We start from the raw sequence: 17,807 nt of genomic DNA on the forward strand, positions 1-17,807 counted from the left end.
CTTTTCCTTCCTCTTTACCCATCTGCTTTCCCACTTGTCTAAGCACCTCCACACTTGTGCACTCTGCAGCAATTCTTTAAGGTGTGTCTTCATGCCTGCTGACCTCATGTGTTCAAAGTCTGTGGTCCCAAAATCTAACCTGTAGCTCCTGCTCAAGTGTTTCATCTTGTCTATGTCAACCCCGTTTCTGTCAGCTGCTTCTTGCAGACTCTTATGTACCTTGTTCACTTCCTTCGTAATCCTGGGACATAGATACCTCAGCTCTTCTTCCGTGTAGGACTCTAACCTGTTCACACCCATAGTCCCTTCCACCAATTCTTGTGCTTCCATGTTCAACCTGACCCTATTCATATAGTCTTCTCCTTTCCCACTAGCTGAATTTTGTGTGGAATTCAGACTGTTGAACCACTGTGTCAGCTGTTGCGCATTCACCCCCATCAGGGTAGCGTTCACATCGACTGCCATCGATGGTTGCGGCAACTTTTCAGTGTTCGATGTTAGGGGTATTATCAGTGGGGGGCTCGACCTCACCAGTGTTGACTGAGCACATATGGGACTAAACTCCATCAAGGATCCAGACCCATTTGGCTGAGTCGCTATCGGAGTTATCCCTGGGGTGTTTTCTATGCACCTCCTTTCTGTCCCATTCTGCGGCATTGATCCCTGACTGCTCAGACCCAAGTTAGGCTGACTATACAGAGGTACCGGTGGACCTACAGTAATGGGTAGTGATATCGCGTCTGGGTTCTGTCCATTCCCCATGTTCTGAGGCATGTTCATTCCCACACCATGGGTCATCATTGCCGGCATGCCCATCTGGCTCCCCGTCATTTGAGCATGTGCGTTTCCTCCCTGCATCTGCTTTTGAGGCATCAAAAACTGAGTTGATTCAGCTTGTGCCATTGTTTGGTTGTAACCATTCTGTACTCCCCTTACGGTTGGATCTAGAATCATTCCTGCACTGTTATCACTGTTGTAGTACCCTGGCATCTGCGGCTGATAATTTTCTGCTGGTTTCAACACGGGCACATCTGGATATATTCTCCTAACCTGCGGTATCTGCGGGGTGAACAGCAGACTCGGGTCCTTAGATCCCGATGACGCTCCTGAACTCTGGGTTTCACTGTTCTGTACCGGTGCCGGAGGGGCAGAACTGGTACTTGGACCTTGTCCATTCTCTGCATAAGGCGGTGGACGGTCGTTCAGCAATTGCATTATCAACTCCTCATCCTCTAACTCCTCTTCTCTTCTCAACTTTTCCTCGTCCTCTCTATCCTTGGAACACTTCCTGTCTGTCTTACAGGTAGCTTTCTTCCCTGTCTCCTCTCCTTCCTTAGTAATTGCTGGAAACAATTTTATCCCCTGTAATACATCTGATCTCCACACCTTCTGTGCATTATCCCACCTAGCATCCGCTAGTGTCTTTTCTACCTTCCTCATTCTGGTCTCGAACTTCTTTTGCTGTTGCTGTCTGGCCATTAGTTCCCAAATTGCTAGAGCCTCAAACTGTGCTGGCCTTGGAGGCACCTTCATGTCATACATCGTGAATCTCAAATTCTCTAGAATCCTTATATTGAATGTCCCATGTATCGGGAACGCTACGCTCCCATGTTTCTCTGTCAACTTGTGCCATTGCTTTAGCCAAAGACACGGAGCTACCCCCTTCTCTTCCATTACAATGTAAGCTGGTGTACCCTCGGGCGGCGTCTCCTCTCCTACGCTCGCTTTAATGTAAGACTCCCCCTTCATCGCGCTCCTGAATGCTTTAAAGAATTTCATTTTTCTCGTCTTTTATTTCACAAAGTTTATAATCAATAGGTGACTTTAATTCCACAAAATTTGTAATCAATAGGTGACTTTAATTCCCGGAATACTCTTCACCTGCTTTTCCCCTTCCAATCGAGTCCCACGGACTGCGTCCAATCCGTGCGCGACCCTTCTCTGCAACCAACCTATCCCAGCGCGGCTCCTAGTGACGTCACACTCACACACACTGCGGCTGATAAAGCCTCGCGGCTAGTCTTCCTTCACTCACCTCCTCTCGTAACAACCTTTGCATGTATCGCGAGCTACCAAAAATAAAACAGATCTGTCGGTTTACTACAGGAAGGGTAACACAATCGCTTCAGGACCTTAGGGACCTTTCACTAGCCTCGGGACCTTTCACTAGCCTTCGGCCGCTATTCCGTCTTTCTCAGTCCCCACATTCGCAAGCAAATCTGACCCGCAGACCTACTCTCAACTTGTCAATGATCTGTTCTAGTGCACTTAGAACCTTGTCAAAGCCCGAAGTCGAAGTTTCTTTCACTCCCTAACACACGTACCGACTCGTTGACCACGCCCGATCAACCTACTAAACCGCCCAGACCACAACATGGATCAACATACTCCGGAGTCTCTTGACCTCGCAGGGCCCGTCTCAACAACAACAACCACGTGGACCTTTTTATGCACAAAGCGCCACACGCACATGAAGTTCGACGACTTCCCTACTCTCACACTCGGAGCCGCACCTCCGCTATTTCTATGAAGTTCGACGACTTCACTACTTCTACACTCGGAGTCGCACCTCCGCTATCCTTAAAAAGAAAAAAAAAAATCCTCGCAACCTTTTTACACACCCTGCGGCAATAAGCTGTGCAAGCGCAAAACCCTAACTTCACTCATACCATCACTAGTACCGCCAACGCTGATTCCACACCTCCGTTCTCTCCATTCGCAAGCTCCGAGATCCCGGGAAAGTCGCGGTGGACCTAGCCCATCATCATTCTGTCAATCTGTTTTACCCAAGAAAAATCTAATTCAACTTCTCGAATGGGGTCTCAAAATGCGTAACCGTTAATTCAACACCATGTACTTTAAGAGTACAAGGTCCCAAAAGACGTAACCATCCTCTGCTACCATCTACTGATAGAGCGGTCCGTAGTAATAATTTACCTGTGTTCGGACGCTCTTTAGGCCGATGAATCTTTTGACTTAGTGGGAACTCTCTGTACTCTTAATCAATCAGTCGCATCAAATCAATAATCAATAACGAACATAAGCAACACCTTGATCAACATAACACTTGACAATTAATCCAGAATACATTTCGGCGAATCCTGACCTTTCAGTCAGGAATAACCACACCAGTTTATTCAAAGTTAGTGAATTTTATTTCCCTATATTAACAAAGCTAGCACAATATAAATGTGTCTCAACACCAAATGATAAACATATATGAACATTAATAGCTGTCCATAACGTCGAAACAAGTGCAATCTATGAAGCATTTGAATCACGAGGCATTCGATAATGGCAATGCAAATCACTAATACGATAATCTGTAATGAACTAATGGCATACATTTAGTCAGCATAACAAGATCTCAAATTGCATTGTGCGACATATGGAATCCTCATCTAATCTCAAATTAGCATCGGCATGTGGGACTTCATGCAAAAACAATTTAGCAACATTAATTTAGAAAACACCTAGCTAGGGCCCTTATCAAAATCAGCAGTTGGTTACCTAAAAGAAACACAATGCAATTTTTACAATTTCCTTTCATATTTACCAATTACGATCAGCATACAAGGAAGTCTTCGTCTCACAGGTACCGTTCTTCGGTCATCATGGGTACCGTTTCTTGATCAGCATGGGATGGGACAAAGGGGCAGGGGTGGACGGGGCAAATGCCTCACGGCAGCAAGGTAAAACTACTACTTCATGCAAAGGGACAAATCAAAGTTAAAGTCTCTAGGGCAAGAATCATTTAAAGCCTCTTTCTCTCGAGTAGAGAAAGAATCAAAGTCTCTCAAAATGGCGTCGCAGCACAATGGGCCATAATAGCTACGAAGTCTGCAAAATGGCAGGTATCGAGCTGGTAATGGCTGATAATAGCTACTTTCCTCTCGTGCACCTGGGTTTTATAGACAACAGTTCAAGTCCAGTAGGGTCTTCCATTGGAGGGTTCATAGGTTAGCTTCAAATTGTCCAATCAAAAACAACAGTTCTCAAGCTTTTACTTAAGCATACATTATCCTTGGAGATGGGTACGCAAATCGCAACATTGTCTCCCAATTAGCTCACTTTCAGAGCCTCCATTGTCCGCACCTGCAAGTCGACCTTGAATTAAAGAGAAAATATGCCAGGCTGGCACTAACTTTAAGATAAGCATGTGAACAGTTTCTGTGGAAAAGTACAGCTTCAAGCAAAAATACACGTTTAATAGCACAGTGGAAAAATACGAGCATCTAAACCGTGAGACCGGGCAACTAGGCCAAAGCCTCCGCTAAAGTAATGTTAAGCTAAAACATTTCAAACAAGCAAATCATAGCACACGTTTATGATTATGTCAGATTAGTGCAATTCTAATACACCATGTTATATAAAGCACGCGTATAAACGTTGGCAAACTACTCTGAGGGCACATTTTGTCCCCGTACAATCTTTATTAGTTCGGTTAAAGTCACACATGATTATTTCAGTACTACGTTTAAGCGTTAATAAATCAAAACCTTCATTTTCTGCTTCATCAATGGTACTACTTGTGGTTGGATGTCCTGCTTGTGAAAAGGTCGAATGCTGTCACTCATGATGTAGTTATCCACTGGTTGGTGTGGATGACCCACTGCCCAATGTTGTGTACGGTAGTGGTGGAAGAAAAATATCAATGACATAAAAATAGAAGAATGGATGAAGCGGGCTGGCTGAAAGGCCCTGTATCTTAGTATATTATACATTCATCAATTTTATTAAAATCAAAAGGTCTTAGCTAACACCAAACCTTAAAAGTATGTTTGTGGTGGGCTGTGGATTTTAAGATATATGTCCTACGACATATCAATACATTGCAATTTTCAGCAGTAATGGACAGGTTTATCAGATCAAGGGGCAGTGTTATGAAACGTGGCACAGCACTTAGTGCAGAACCACTTTTCTTGCGCCCCTTAGCGCCCCCCTAACGCAACCATGTGTACGCCGTATTTAAAATCCGGCGCACTATAGCTGTAGTCAGGGGGACTAGCATCATATTTTTTTACGCCAGTCCGGTGCTTTGCAGGATTAACGTAAAAAATGACGACGCTAATCCTGCAAAGCACCTAGAGGCCCATTGAACACAATGGGAGCCTCTTTTTAATGCCTTCTCTTAGCAGGTATTAAAAATGACGATAAAAATGATGCAAAAAAATCTCTTGGATTTCTTTGCGCCATTTTTCACCCCCCTCACCACCCCTCACCCCCAGCGCTGGAACGCCCCTCCTTGCTTACATTATGTCTGACACAGGCATAATGTGGAGCAAAGGGTCACAAAGTGGCGCAATGCAAGCATTGTGACTCTTTGTAAATACGGCATGGCATTTTTGGCCATCTAAAGCCACATGAGCGTAAAAAAAATTACGCTAATGTGAAGTTGGAATGCCACTAAGCCCACATAAATCTGGGCCTTATTCTTCTGATATGAGGAACAGGTAAACTTTCAAAGGTACGAGCTCCCAAGTGGGACTTCCGAAGTTGAATGCTAGGAGCGAATCAATCTACTTAGCTTATCTTTTTTTGTTGGTAAGCACAGAAAGGAGTATGAGTCATCTCTGTAACTAGGAGCCATGGAGACGATTCACATTAGCAGGGGTTAACTGTAAGAGCAGACAAATAAGCCCAGGCTTGTCTGGGACTTATTGGTATGAAGGAGTTCAAAACATATCAGTGTGCTACACATGCAACTTTGTGGCTATCATATATTTGTATTTGTAGCCGTCCGTCTCTTCACGTACTTCAGTTAAAGGGTAACTCACTGATTAAATCCTAAAATCAAAGCATAATATTCCTATATTTTTATTTTTTTTCCAGAGAGAAACATTTTCCTTGTGAAGAACTTCCTCCACATACACCTCACAAAAATGTGGGGAATTGTATTTTCAATTTGGAAACGAAAATGCTTTTTATCCAGTCTGGGAAACTGCATGGAATATTTTAGGAATACATGTACAGTTCCTTCTTTATTGGTAGTCCAGTGGTTTAGCATTCTAACTCCTCATTCCCTAGATGACCTCATTCTCTTCTTTCTGTCCCCTAGCACTTATTTACTCATGCAGAAAAGCATACATGCTTATGGAAAGTGTTTGTGGAAATCCAATATATTACGATGGTATCAGCTAATGGAATAAAGAATTTGTTACTCAGGTCTCGTGTTATAACACACTTGCATGGGGCTAACAGCCAAAAACTGCTAGTAGCTATCACTGATCCAAAACTCCAGTGAGAATCCGAGGCAGTCATCTCAGACTTATCACATCTGCTTTTGGGTCAAGCAGAAAAATAGGATTATACAAGAACATATTTTTAAGATTGTAATTATATCCTAAAATCAAAATCGGTTTCACATAAATTTGGGTGCATACGAAGTATTATAACTAACTATGTCTTTCCCCCCTCCCAGGTCCAGTTTGTAGTCTTTGTGTGTCTACGTTTGGAGCACGACCTGTAACAATCTTCAGTAGCTTTATGGTGGCAGGAGGACTGATTTTAAGCAGTGTCGCTCCTAGCATATATTTTTTATTTTTCTCATATGGAATTCTTGTTGGTAAGTTGAGTTTTTTATTTTTAATTCATTCCGAGTGATACAGTGATGTTGTGTCTTTTTAGTTGCGAGGTTATGCAGTACATGTTCAATACTTAATTGTAAATATTTTCCCAGCCATATGTTTAATCTCATTTACACTAACAAGTCGGATTGGGAGGACAACCCCCTTACCAGGAATTAATTTCACAGGGGAAAAGAGGCATAAAGTGGGGTAATACAGTTACCAGCCCAGGTTAACATAGTCGGATCCCGCAGGACTGGCTCATCCAACTGTCCAATGAATTATGACAACAACATCCTAGAAGGATGCTGAAGACAATAGGGAGATCTGGCTCTTGGAGATGCTGGGTTACTACTGTGTGTCCTGCATGCACACCTGCCAACCTGATAAATGTTTTCGGTGTGTGGGAGAGGGTGGGGCTTAGAAAGGGGCAGCGCATTCAACTCTCACTACCTAAACAGCCCTGTAGGGGCAGTATAAGGAGCGGGGAAATAGAGGGGGCTGGACATAATTCACATCGTTTCCTCACCATAAATTTCCAGAAATTGTCATCAGTTCTGAAAAGTTTGTCTGTTGCCATTCGTATTTCTTTCACCAGGACTTTAGGACCAAGAAGCACATTTGAAGAATCATATTTGGTCCTGGAGCCTGTTATAATTTTAGTTTGTTTATCATTTTTTGCTGATGTTAACATATTATACAACTGTGCACTTTTATTATGAAGCAGTTGTCTCTCAAACCCCTGCTACTGTGTAGTTTCTTACATCCTAAGATATTGTCTGATATTTGTATCAGTGTTTCATTGAAGGGTTCTCTTCGGGATATCTGCCTAAAGGTTTCATGATTCCTTCTCTACATTAGATGTTGCCTAATCATCAATTAAATTGTTTTCCAGATGATGGTTTTCACGCGATAACTGTTCTCGAACAACAGTTGCCCCAAACACAGATGAAACCAGGACCACTGAATTGAGAACAGGAGTGACAAAAATGGCTCCTTCATTAGCGCTAGAGTAAAATGTGATGGGGCAGACATGGCACTCTTACTGCACTTTCAAACTTCATTATCTGAAGTATGTAAGCAAAGCTAAATCTGATAACGATTTACAAATCATGGTGGACAGTAGACCTTCAAAAAACGAATGATGAGGAACCCTTGCTCATTGCCAGATACTGGTTGCATATTTCATAGGATAATTCAGGCTCTGTTTCCAAGGTATGTTGAGGACAACCACATCTATTTTGTACTGCTTGATGTTCAAAAGAAAAAGACAAATCAGCACATGTTGCTTTGTGACTGAGAGGTTTAACAACAGCAAATGGTTATGACTCAATGGTCAAAAGACATATTCTTCTGGTTGGTGATCCAGCCTTGACACATCTCACAATCCCAAAGTCAGATGTCCTTGTTCCTCCATAATTATCTGTCAGCTGAGTGTGGAATCTTGCCATCTAATTTGACTCCAAGCATTCTCTGACAATTATTATGAACAAAGAAGCTGTCATTCCCATGACTTAGCATTCATCAAAAATAAATCCCTGCCATGCATTTCTAAGTACCTACAGTTACATGTGGGTTTTACTACGGCAGTAGAGCAATACAAGTTCATTAAGCCAGTAATACAGTTTGCTTTGGTTATCAGGGGTCTCATAAGGTAGTTCTTAACATATGATAGAGCACATGATTTGAATGGCACAGAACTGAAGGTAGAAAAACAACTATTGACAAGTCAAATGTATACTGATCGTTCCTATAAAATAAGTGCCTATGGTTTCACTGCTGATTAATGCACAAAAATATTTTTTAGCCACTCACACTGACACATTCAACGGAAAATAAAAAATACCTGTTAAGAAAAGCAAGTGAACAAGGTTGGAGTGGGATATCTTGTTCAAAATGGAATTACTATTTAACAAGTAAGCTGTTATTCTCTTACTGCCTATATTTGGTAATTGATGCTTACTCTGCATCTAACAACCCCCTTTCCACCCCCCCAAATGGTTGACGTTCATATTTTTCTAAATCACAGATGCTACCAACATGTTTGTAGTTCTGAACTCCACTATGAAGAAACTCCTGACCTTAAACATTGCGAAGTTCCTCTCTGGTGATCTTTTGTCAATTCCTCAAAATCTCTTTCACTTAAGGCATCTTCCACTGAGTTTCAAATCTAGACAGACACTGTCGTTCATGAAAAAAATCAATCCTCGGTATTGAAGACCTTTTAAATATTCTGCCCATTGATAAAACCACTCCTTAAAAGAGCAACATTAACTACATTAACATCTGTAACTGATACTTAAAGTATCATCTTACTTCCTATTAGCCTGCTCCAGAATGACCACCCTTGCCATGGTCTTCTCACTTAGATGGTGTCAATTTCCTTTTTACTGACATCTATGTGTCCACACTGAAGTGTACGATACGTTGCAATGTCTGTCTGATCAATAGTCTAAAATTATGGCTACATCTATCACATTGTGCATTAGTGTCCTTTCTGAGCTAGCACCAAATACAAAGCCTGCTGCACCATCTGCAAAGAACCATACCTGGCTGCATAAGCATACATGACCGCATAAAGTGTCTTCAGGTCACCAGTGTACAGAGAGAAACATCTCCGGGCAAGGAATCATGTAATTTAGGGTTGGTATTGGCTTTCGACTTATCTTGCCACATAAACTGAAAATAAAAAGTCAAACAGTTGAAATAAGCAAGCTGATTCAAAGCGCCTCAGTCGCCATGAGAATAAGCACTATCGAGAGACACAAAAGGAAAAAGAAGTTAATTCGCAGTCAAGCGTTTTGGCAAATGAGCAATTATCCATGTAACAGGGTCCTGTCCAAGGCAGTAACAAAACCACCCCAAGGAGGGACAAACATAAAGCATTTATCAATTACAACAAAGGATTTTTGAAAGCTCAGCCCATGAACAAGTGATAGTGATGGGCGTGCGGTGGGTGCGGTTGAAAGCCCACAGATAGTTTACAAAAGGTCAAAGCGCTTGCGCGCTCGACCTAAAAACTGATGCACCTTACATTAAGTATTGGTAATATCCTACTAAGAGTCTGGAGGGACTCTGGAAGAGTCTGGAAGCAATTATCTAAACCTTTATAAAAGACAGAAACTTTATGTGCTCACCTTCTTTCAATCTCCTGAAACAAATACTGTCCTCATTTACCTTAAAGGACAGGTGGATCCCAATTATATCATTTACGTTATATAAATTATTGTTAGGGGAAACTACTAAATATATCTCTTTTATATGAATTGGGATCTCTTCAGGGGTCTTCAAGTCTCGAAACGCATTAGCTATCGAGTGGCCGATGTGAACTTTTGCAATGTATTTAGGCACCCCATGAGAAATATCGTTATTACGTCTATTAAAATCTATCTATGACATGGCCGTTGGTGGCGCAAAATATAAATTCTGATGCATTGTAGAGTAGGAGATGGCTGAAGCCTAACTTTCATAAACCAGAAATAAGTGCCATGGATCAAGAAGTAGCAACATGCTTTGGAGGCAAACTTTGCAATTGGTTGGAGGACTAAATTCTAGGAAACACCACAGCAAAGGATAAATAAACTCTGAAACATCGAAGCATATGTGACTCACCAGGCCTGTATCAATGTTAGAAGGTCACACAGTTAAATTATTATCGGTTTGCCACATAAATGGCAGCAGACAGTAAATTAAATTCAGCTTGGACTGGTCGAATGTGACAAAGAGTGGAACATAACTAATTGTAATACTCAGAAGTAACATGGACTTGTTACTATATATATCTCATTTTGGACAGTTAATTGTAAATGCTTTTATTTAGTGACCTCTTAATGGATTTGTGATAGAAGTAGACATGACCTGTTGTTTTAACATGATTTAATGTAGCTTTACATGGTATTGAAGATTTGTAATGAATTTAGGCAGTCATCAAATACATCTATTGTGTGACTCATACAAGAACCTTCTCCTAAGTCTATCTACTGTTTTTAGAATGTGGAGCTATAGCAAAAAATTCAAGGATCCTTAAGAATTTATTGTGTCACATCTGTCTCAGGTTTGCTTATTTTCCCTAGCTTTACAGCTATGGTCATTCTGAAAAGCAACTTTGCTTTAAGAATTGCTTCCTCCATATGGTTCCAAGTAATTGGTTGGATTATTATCATTATGTTGTAGGTAATGCTTGCATCTGAGTTGAGCCTTAACTACACCATTCTTTCTTTCGCTAGCACAACAATAAAGAATTATGCTGAATGAAATATAGCAAATATATTTGATGATTGGTTTCTAGGATGATGTAAGATGCTACTCTTCTGGTTTTAGGTCTTGGATGTGGCCTGGTATATACAGCAACAGTAACCGTTACTTGCCAGTATTTCGACAGACGCAGAGGTCTTGCACTTGGCTTGATTTCAACAGGTATTGTTTTTAAGTAATTGTTAAGCAACTGAAATGTCTAAAGTGTATGGACAAAATGAATGTTGTACTGAGCGACTTAAAGTAGTAAAATCAGATATAATTTAAAAAGGTCATCAGCACAAACCAAAACACTTATTTCGTTCAGAGTGGAATATAATACAATGTTAATACTAACCAAAGAAAAATAATACAAATTGTGAAAGTGGTTGTAAGATGTAGTACACGGTCAACATACAGATACATTCTAGGTCATTGCCTCATTAGTTTCAGCTGAAAATCCGCTTCTAATGTGCCCTCAAGCAACAGCTGTTTGTCATACCTCAGTACAATATTGTTCTGTCCTCCAAACCAGTGATTAGGCATACTCAGATTCTACCACTCATTAGATATTGTGACTTGTGCATTCCTCCTAAATTTGCTTAGTAGATTATTTCAGGTACAGGCTGTTTTTAAAATAGGACTTTTGCCATCAGTGTATCCCTAATCTTACGAGTCACTTGAAATGAATGCATCTATGTATAGTGGGATACGCGCTAAAACGTACTTAAATACACATTTTAAGAGTTGCCCAGACCCTCAATGAGCACATCACCTCCTCACTGGAAGGCGCAAAGCAAAATGTGCAATAGCTCATCTTGGCTTTTTTTCACTTTTTCTCTCTTTCCTTGGAGGAAGCAATTCTGTGACTAATGAAATCCTCATGTATTGCCACGAAATATTAAGGTGTACCCTTCCCTTTTGCAGGCTAAAAAGAATTTACTACGAGTCTTGGAAAGAATAACTTTCCAGCGTATTATTAACAGAGCAAAACGCTTGCAAAACTCCTCAAGCATCTGAGTTAGTGGGCATTCTTCAACCTTCGGCTGGGCAATTGCTAGCTGCTCAGGGCTGACATTTACTCAAGGGACAATCTGTAAGACTGGTGAATTGTATGCGTGATAAATTGGATCATGTGCAGACATTTATGTGAGTTATGATTCTCTGAATCAGGATCATGTAGTTTCTGTTTAATGTTTTGTCTTTTGCACATATAAGCCGCCATAACACAAATAGAAAACATCATTATTCGGGCCCTAAGGCCTGATTCCCAAAAGAGATAAGGGGAAATATTTAAACACAGTCTTTTAATGTAACTAATAAAGCACATTTACTACAAGACAGCGCCATGGCCAGCTTCTTCAAATTTGCCTCTGGCATATACTTCTGTGATCTTTAAGCATGCCTAGTAATTTAGAGTATGAACTGATGTGAACGTCTTCCAGATCAGCAATGCAAGGGAGACAGTAAGCTTGTCATTCCTCGCAAATGTAGTAAGAGGGGGATAATCAACATATTTACTTACCTCTCTCTTTTCAAACCTGAGTTTGAGTTTTTAAGTTTCATGTTTCTAGGTGTGATGATAGACTAGAGCCCATTTTACAGTACTTTCAAATCTGATGCAAAGTATCACATTTAGGCATTTGTCTAAGGATACATGTTGTTAATTTTAAAATGTATATCTGTAGTTAGTGTCATGTACTTTAACAGAAATATAGTGATGCTATTGCACATAGTATTCGAGATACTGAGCTTGACATTTATTTTGTATTTGTTTGCCAAATGATAAACTCAGTGTGAATAGCTTCCATTGCTGTGTTAACCCTCTTCACAGTGTTATAGTTGATACAGGGACACATTCTACTTACTCTAGTATGCAATCTTTCATAGATTCACACGCAAGGCTGGCTTTAGCGCTGGCAGCGCCCCTGTGCGACATTGTTTTTTGGCGCCCCCACCCCATGACCACCTCCTTGAATTCCCTCGCTACCATCTGGGAAATGTGCCCCTCATCTCTCAGTAGCCCCCCTTACACATGCATTCATTAGATTTAAATTGCTTGTAAAGGCTGGCTTTACTAATCCATTCAGCTATCCACAGAAAATAAAGTTCTGTTCTATGCAGCAGGCATATTAACCCTCTACGCTACTTAATGGCTAGTCAAAGCTGTCCCTAGACAAAACACCCATCTCTCTCCCTATCAGGAACATTAATCACAAGATGTATCTTGATATTTTAATTGTTTCCTGAAGGCTGGATGCACAAGGAACTTTTCAGTAGGTGCTTTTAAATTGCAAGTTTCATAAGTCATTGCTAAACACTGCGCCCCTCCCCTTTTGGTCAGCGCCCTCAAATCCACGTCAGCACCCTGTGCGGCCGCATCGCCCTAAAGCTGGCCCTGTTCACATGCTTAAATCATTCCCCGTCGTCGAGATGGGAGTCCACGGTACCTAAAAAAGCAATGCATTGATAGGCATAGGCCATAAAAACTGATAACGCATCAGAACCTTGATAAGTAAACTTGCAAGGAGACACGTCTAGGCCAATGAACCTTTTGACCACATTTGGAGACTTCCCAGAACGAGATATCCATTTAGCATCGCAATCAATATGTCAATAACTCCTTCAATATTCGCAATAACTAATCATTAAGCTAATCAATAACATTCAATATAAATCAATACAGTGAATGCACCATGACCTTTCAGCCATGAATAACCACACAAACCTAGTTACGTGTTAGGATATTTATTCCCTATTAGTTACAATCTAATATCATATTTATTAGTTTCAGCATCAACAAGCACGTCAAAACCACTATAACTTGGCAATCAGAGTAAAACTGTATCAAAGCATAGATCATGAACATTTAGAATGAAGCACGACGTTAATATAAATCAACTTTAGCAGAGTAACATTAGTACATTATTCAACAAAGCAAGAATTCTGTCATTTGTCTATTTGCATCCAATACTAGTGCATTCCTTAACTAACTTTGAATAAGCATCAGCATGTTGGGCTTCATGCAAAACAATTTAGCAAACACAAATTTGGAAATCATCTAACTATGGCCTCTATCAAAAGAGCAGTTGGTACCTAGAGAGAAAAGGCAAACAGACAATTACAATTTCATTAGATAGTTACCCATCCAAATGAATCAGCAAACAGCTTCAGTCTTCCTCCTGAGGACATCAGTCGATTCACCATCAGCAAGGATAGGATAGGGCAAAGACTCAGTATGGCATAGCTAAGAATAGGGCTCTTCCCTCATAAAGAGGAGAAGTAAGTATCAGGCAAGAACGAACAGACAGTACAAAGTACAAGACAAAGTACTAGGACAGCAAAGTCTCAAAGTATAATGGCAAGGAATGGTGAAGGATGGTGGGGAATGTCCCATTAATGGCTGAGTATGGCTAATAATGGCTGATTTCCTCTTTGGTCCTGAGATTATATCAAAACAGTCGAACTAGCCCTTAATTCCCTATTGGATCAATTTTGGTGCATCATTATCTCTGTCCAATAATTCTCTGCACACCTTACTAGGTTCCACAAAACACAGTTCTCATGCAGTTGATTGGCTCCTATGAGTGACGTCTTCATCAGCTGGAATGTCAGGTAAGAAAAGTTACACTTTACGCTCCATTCAGTAGTTCCATTGTCTTCTCCTAGTCCAGGCGGCCTTGCACCTGTTGCGAAATACACTGTTGCATTCGGCAAGAATGTCTCCATGAGCAAGTTGGGTCCCATGAGAAAGAATTTACTACGGCTACACACACATATCTCTAGCTTCTGGAAAAGTACAGCTTAGTGTCCTTCAGGAAAACAGCACATTGCACGTTAGGAAAACACAGTTAATATGAGACCAGGCAGCTAGGCCCAGACCTTTGCTAACTAAGGCCTAGTGATTAATTTAGCAAAACTCCAATACATGACTCTAATTATAATATGCTAATACAAATCCATACATCAATACATTATTAATTCATCAGTTTCATTCATCATCGTATACATTGGTGGCCACTCCCTGTGGGCTCATTTCAAACGCGTACATTATTTTCTATGTTAACACATTTATATGCAGTTTCACTACAGAATATATTGCAAGCTTTTCATATTAATATTAATTTTAAAGGTCACACTCCAACAATCCCTCCTCTGATGACTCTTGTCATCACACAAACCTTTTCCCTACAATTTGCACCCTAGAATTCCCTCATTTCAATTTCCTCTCTCAATCATTCCCCTTGTGATTTTGCCATGAACAATTTTTCCCTTTTCTTTTCTTCCCTCCTCTTCTTATTTTTCGCCCTTTTCAGTTTAATTCTTTTACTAATTTTGCATGACAACCATAATCTAAATAAGCAAGCTATAACAATCAATATTCCCTGTATTATTTTTGCCAATATCCCATGCCAAATACTACTAAACCAATTTCTCACTTTAGCAAGTCCTTTTCCAACCTTTTCCCAAACTCCTGGTTCTTTCAGTTCCTTCAAATCTGTACTATCTCTAGTTAAGTTAGTAAGCATACTTCTAATCTCGTTACTATTGTCAGGTATATAAGCACAACAATGACGCTCTTTAAGCATCTTACAAATTCTGCCATTTTTTGCTAAAAGAATGTCTAAAGCAAGCCTGTTTTGAAGAGTCATAACCCTCTCCACAGCAAGTTCAGTATCCATCAGGAGTATAGCCCCTGTAAAATTTGTCAGCATGTTATCCACAATAGTAGACAACTTTCAAATCTTTATGGAGTTAAAGATAACTCCCACTGAAGGAATTATCACCCCAAATATGTCTCCTACTACACCAGCAGCAGTCTCTCTCTTCTGTCTATTTCGATGTAATTCAGACAATTTTGGAAACCTTTTCAGATCATCCAGTTTATATATCTTTGGGAAAACTATCCCCAAATAACATGTCCCATACCATCCCTTTGGAAGACGGTAATAAGCATTAAGTCCACATATATAATAGATCCCAGGGATCGCTGGATCCTGTCCATTTAACATGAACGTCCACTTACTCTGAAACAAAAACACATGCTTACATTCACTCGTTCCCACAAACACATTGTCATAATATGACTTTGGTCGCGTTATGACAAGCTTCCCTACGTGTAGTGCTTCTAAAGCTAACTTCCCTTGTTCCCTAACCGCGCTGTAACTCTCACTATTAGCAAGGGCTCGCTGCTGCAATCCTTTCTCTAGTTTTCCCTTCAATGCCCTTCTATCTTCCGTGTGATCTAAAAAGCTTTTCTCTACAGATGTAAGCGAACATGTCAAATTATTGCGGTGTGCATAGAATGTACTAATTGTTAGTGCGCCTCAAAGAACTCCTTAATTAATTTGACACTATAGTACTCAGCTACACTGCTCAAATCCTCTATAATAGGCACATAAGAAAACACAAGGTCGTGCTTGGAGTAAAAATATTGAATCTCTTCCTGGTTATAGAATCTTGTTAGTAACAGACTACAGCTTATCCCATAGGTTAAAGGCAAACTATGATAGGTAACCCCCTGTTGTACCGAAACAGGAATCTGTGTACACACATAACAATCCTTCAACATACTCACTCAGCAAGAGATAGAAAACATTAGTTGATAATTCCCCTTTAGCATTAGTTCCCTTATGCAAATACTTTGTATCTTGCTCACACCTCTCCCAAGCTGTTAGTGCAGTGGCGGTCTCAGGAATTGTAGCATTGATAGTTCCACTCTTATCCACTAATGGCATTCCCACAATCACAACTTTGATGAATATCACACATACGACACCCAAACCAACACCCAAACATTTACAACGTCTACTTCCCCTATTATCCTCTCTAGTGTTAGCCATGATCTGTAAAGAATCAGAAAGTGAAGTATTAAAGTAGCAGAGGATGGTTAAAGCCTTTTTTTTTCTTCTGTCTTTTTTTTTCAGCAATTAAATCAAGCAAGAGTCTGTCTTCAGCAATTATTTACAGCTTTTACATTCCCTCCCAGGATCCTTGTCAATTCAGGTTAGCAGCTTGTCAGAATCAGTTTTTCAAAAGTCAATTCAGGTTAACAGTGTCAAATCCAGTAAGTTATCAGTCTCTTTTCTTACATTTTCTTTAATTCAGTTTTCATGCCAACACAGTCTCTCTGGCCAGACTCAGGTACCAAAGTACTGAGCTGGGACTTCTCGATCAAAACAGAACGCCAAGAACTCTTGTTGCCATTCAGCTGATGTTGCATATACCCATTCAGGACCTGCGTACCTTCATGTTTGCTACTCTCTTTCTTTTCAACTTGCGATCACCCTGAAACTCTCCTTCACTCAGATCTTCTCTTTTTCTTGTATCAACCTCTTCCTCTATTGCATCTTCGACAGCCACTTTTCCTTTTGTCACTTGCAGTTCTGGCCACTTATCTCCTTTCGGTATCTCTTTGGCCTTTGATCTCTCCTGTGCAGCCCTTTGCCCTCCTCTGACTCTATGGTGTTCTCTCTTGATGGACCTGCAATTTGCTCAGGAGGAGTCTGAACACCCTGACTCTCTTCCGCCTCAACTCCTTCACCTTCTCGGTCTTTCAGGGGCTGTAGCTCATATCCATATTCGTCTGCTTCTGGGAGAACCTCCTTCTGACTCAGCTCTCCTGGTGCCTCAGTTGAGATAGGCTCACCGTCACCCCTCTGGGTCTCGTCTCCTTCGTCTCTTACTGGAGTGACCAAGCCGTCCTCAACGGGCTCTCCTTCAGTCTCAGTTCCCTCTCGATTACTCTCCGGCCCTGAGACTTCCTTCTCTGTTGTTGGTACTTCCTCATCATTTGGACACTCACCTTTTCCGTATGACTGGCATGGATCCAGTTTGGAATTCCCGCACATTTCACAGCCGTAGTAGTCGTTAGTATTACTTGATATGGCCCCTTCCAACGTGGCTCCAAACACGACTTCTTCACGTGTTTCTTGATGACAACCCAGTCACCAGCTTTCAGGTTGTGACCTGGATCATTTATCGGTGGCAGTGTGGTAGGTTCCACCT

General features: G+C 40.8%; 1 protein-coding gene across 1 annotated transcript in view; it reads left to right on the plus strand.

The window, feature by feature from the left end:
• SLC16A9 (solute carrier family 16 member 9) overlaps nucleotides 1-17,807 on the plus strand; it is a 337,342-nt gene that overhangs the window by 288,538 nt on the left and 30,997 nt on the right. Inside the window, exons 3-4 of the mRNA XM_069240963.1 lie at nucleotides 6,422-6,565; nucleotides 10,887-10,982. Of these exons, the coding sequence (XP_069097064.1) occupies nucleotides 6,422-6,565; nucleotides 10,887-10,982 (240 nt within the window). The remainder of the gene's footprint in view (nucleotides 1-6,421; nucleotides 6,566-10,886; nucleotides 10,983-17,807) is intronic.

This window comes from Pleurodeles waltl, chromosome 6 (assembly GCF_031143425.1).
Source record: "Pleurodeles waltl isolate 20211129_DDA chromosome 6, aPleWal1.hap1.20221129, whole genome shotgun sequence".
In the NCBI taxonomy this organism is placed as follows: Eukaryota; Metazoa; Chordata; class Amphibia; order Caudata; family Salamandridae; genus Pleurodeles; species Pleurodeles waltl.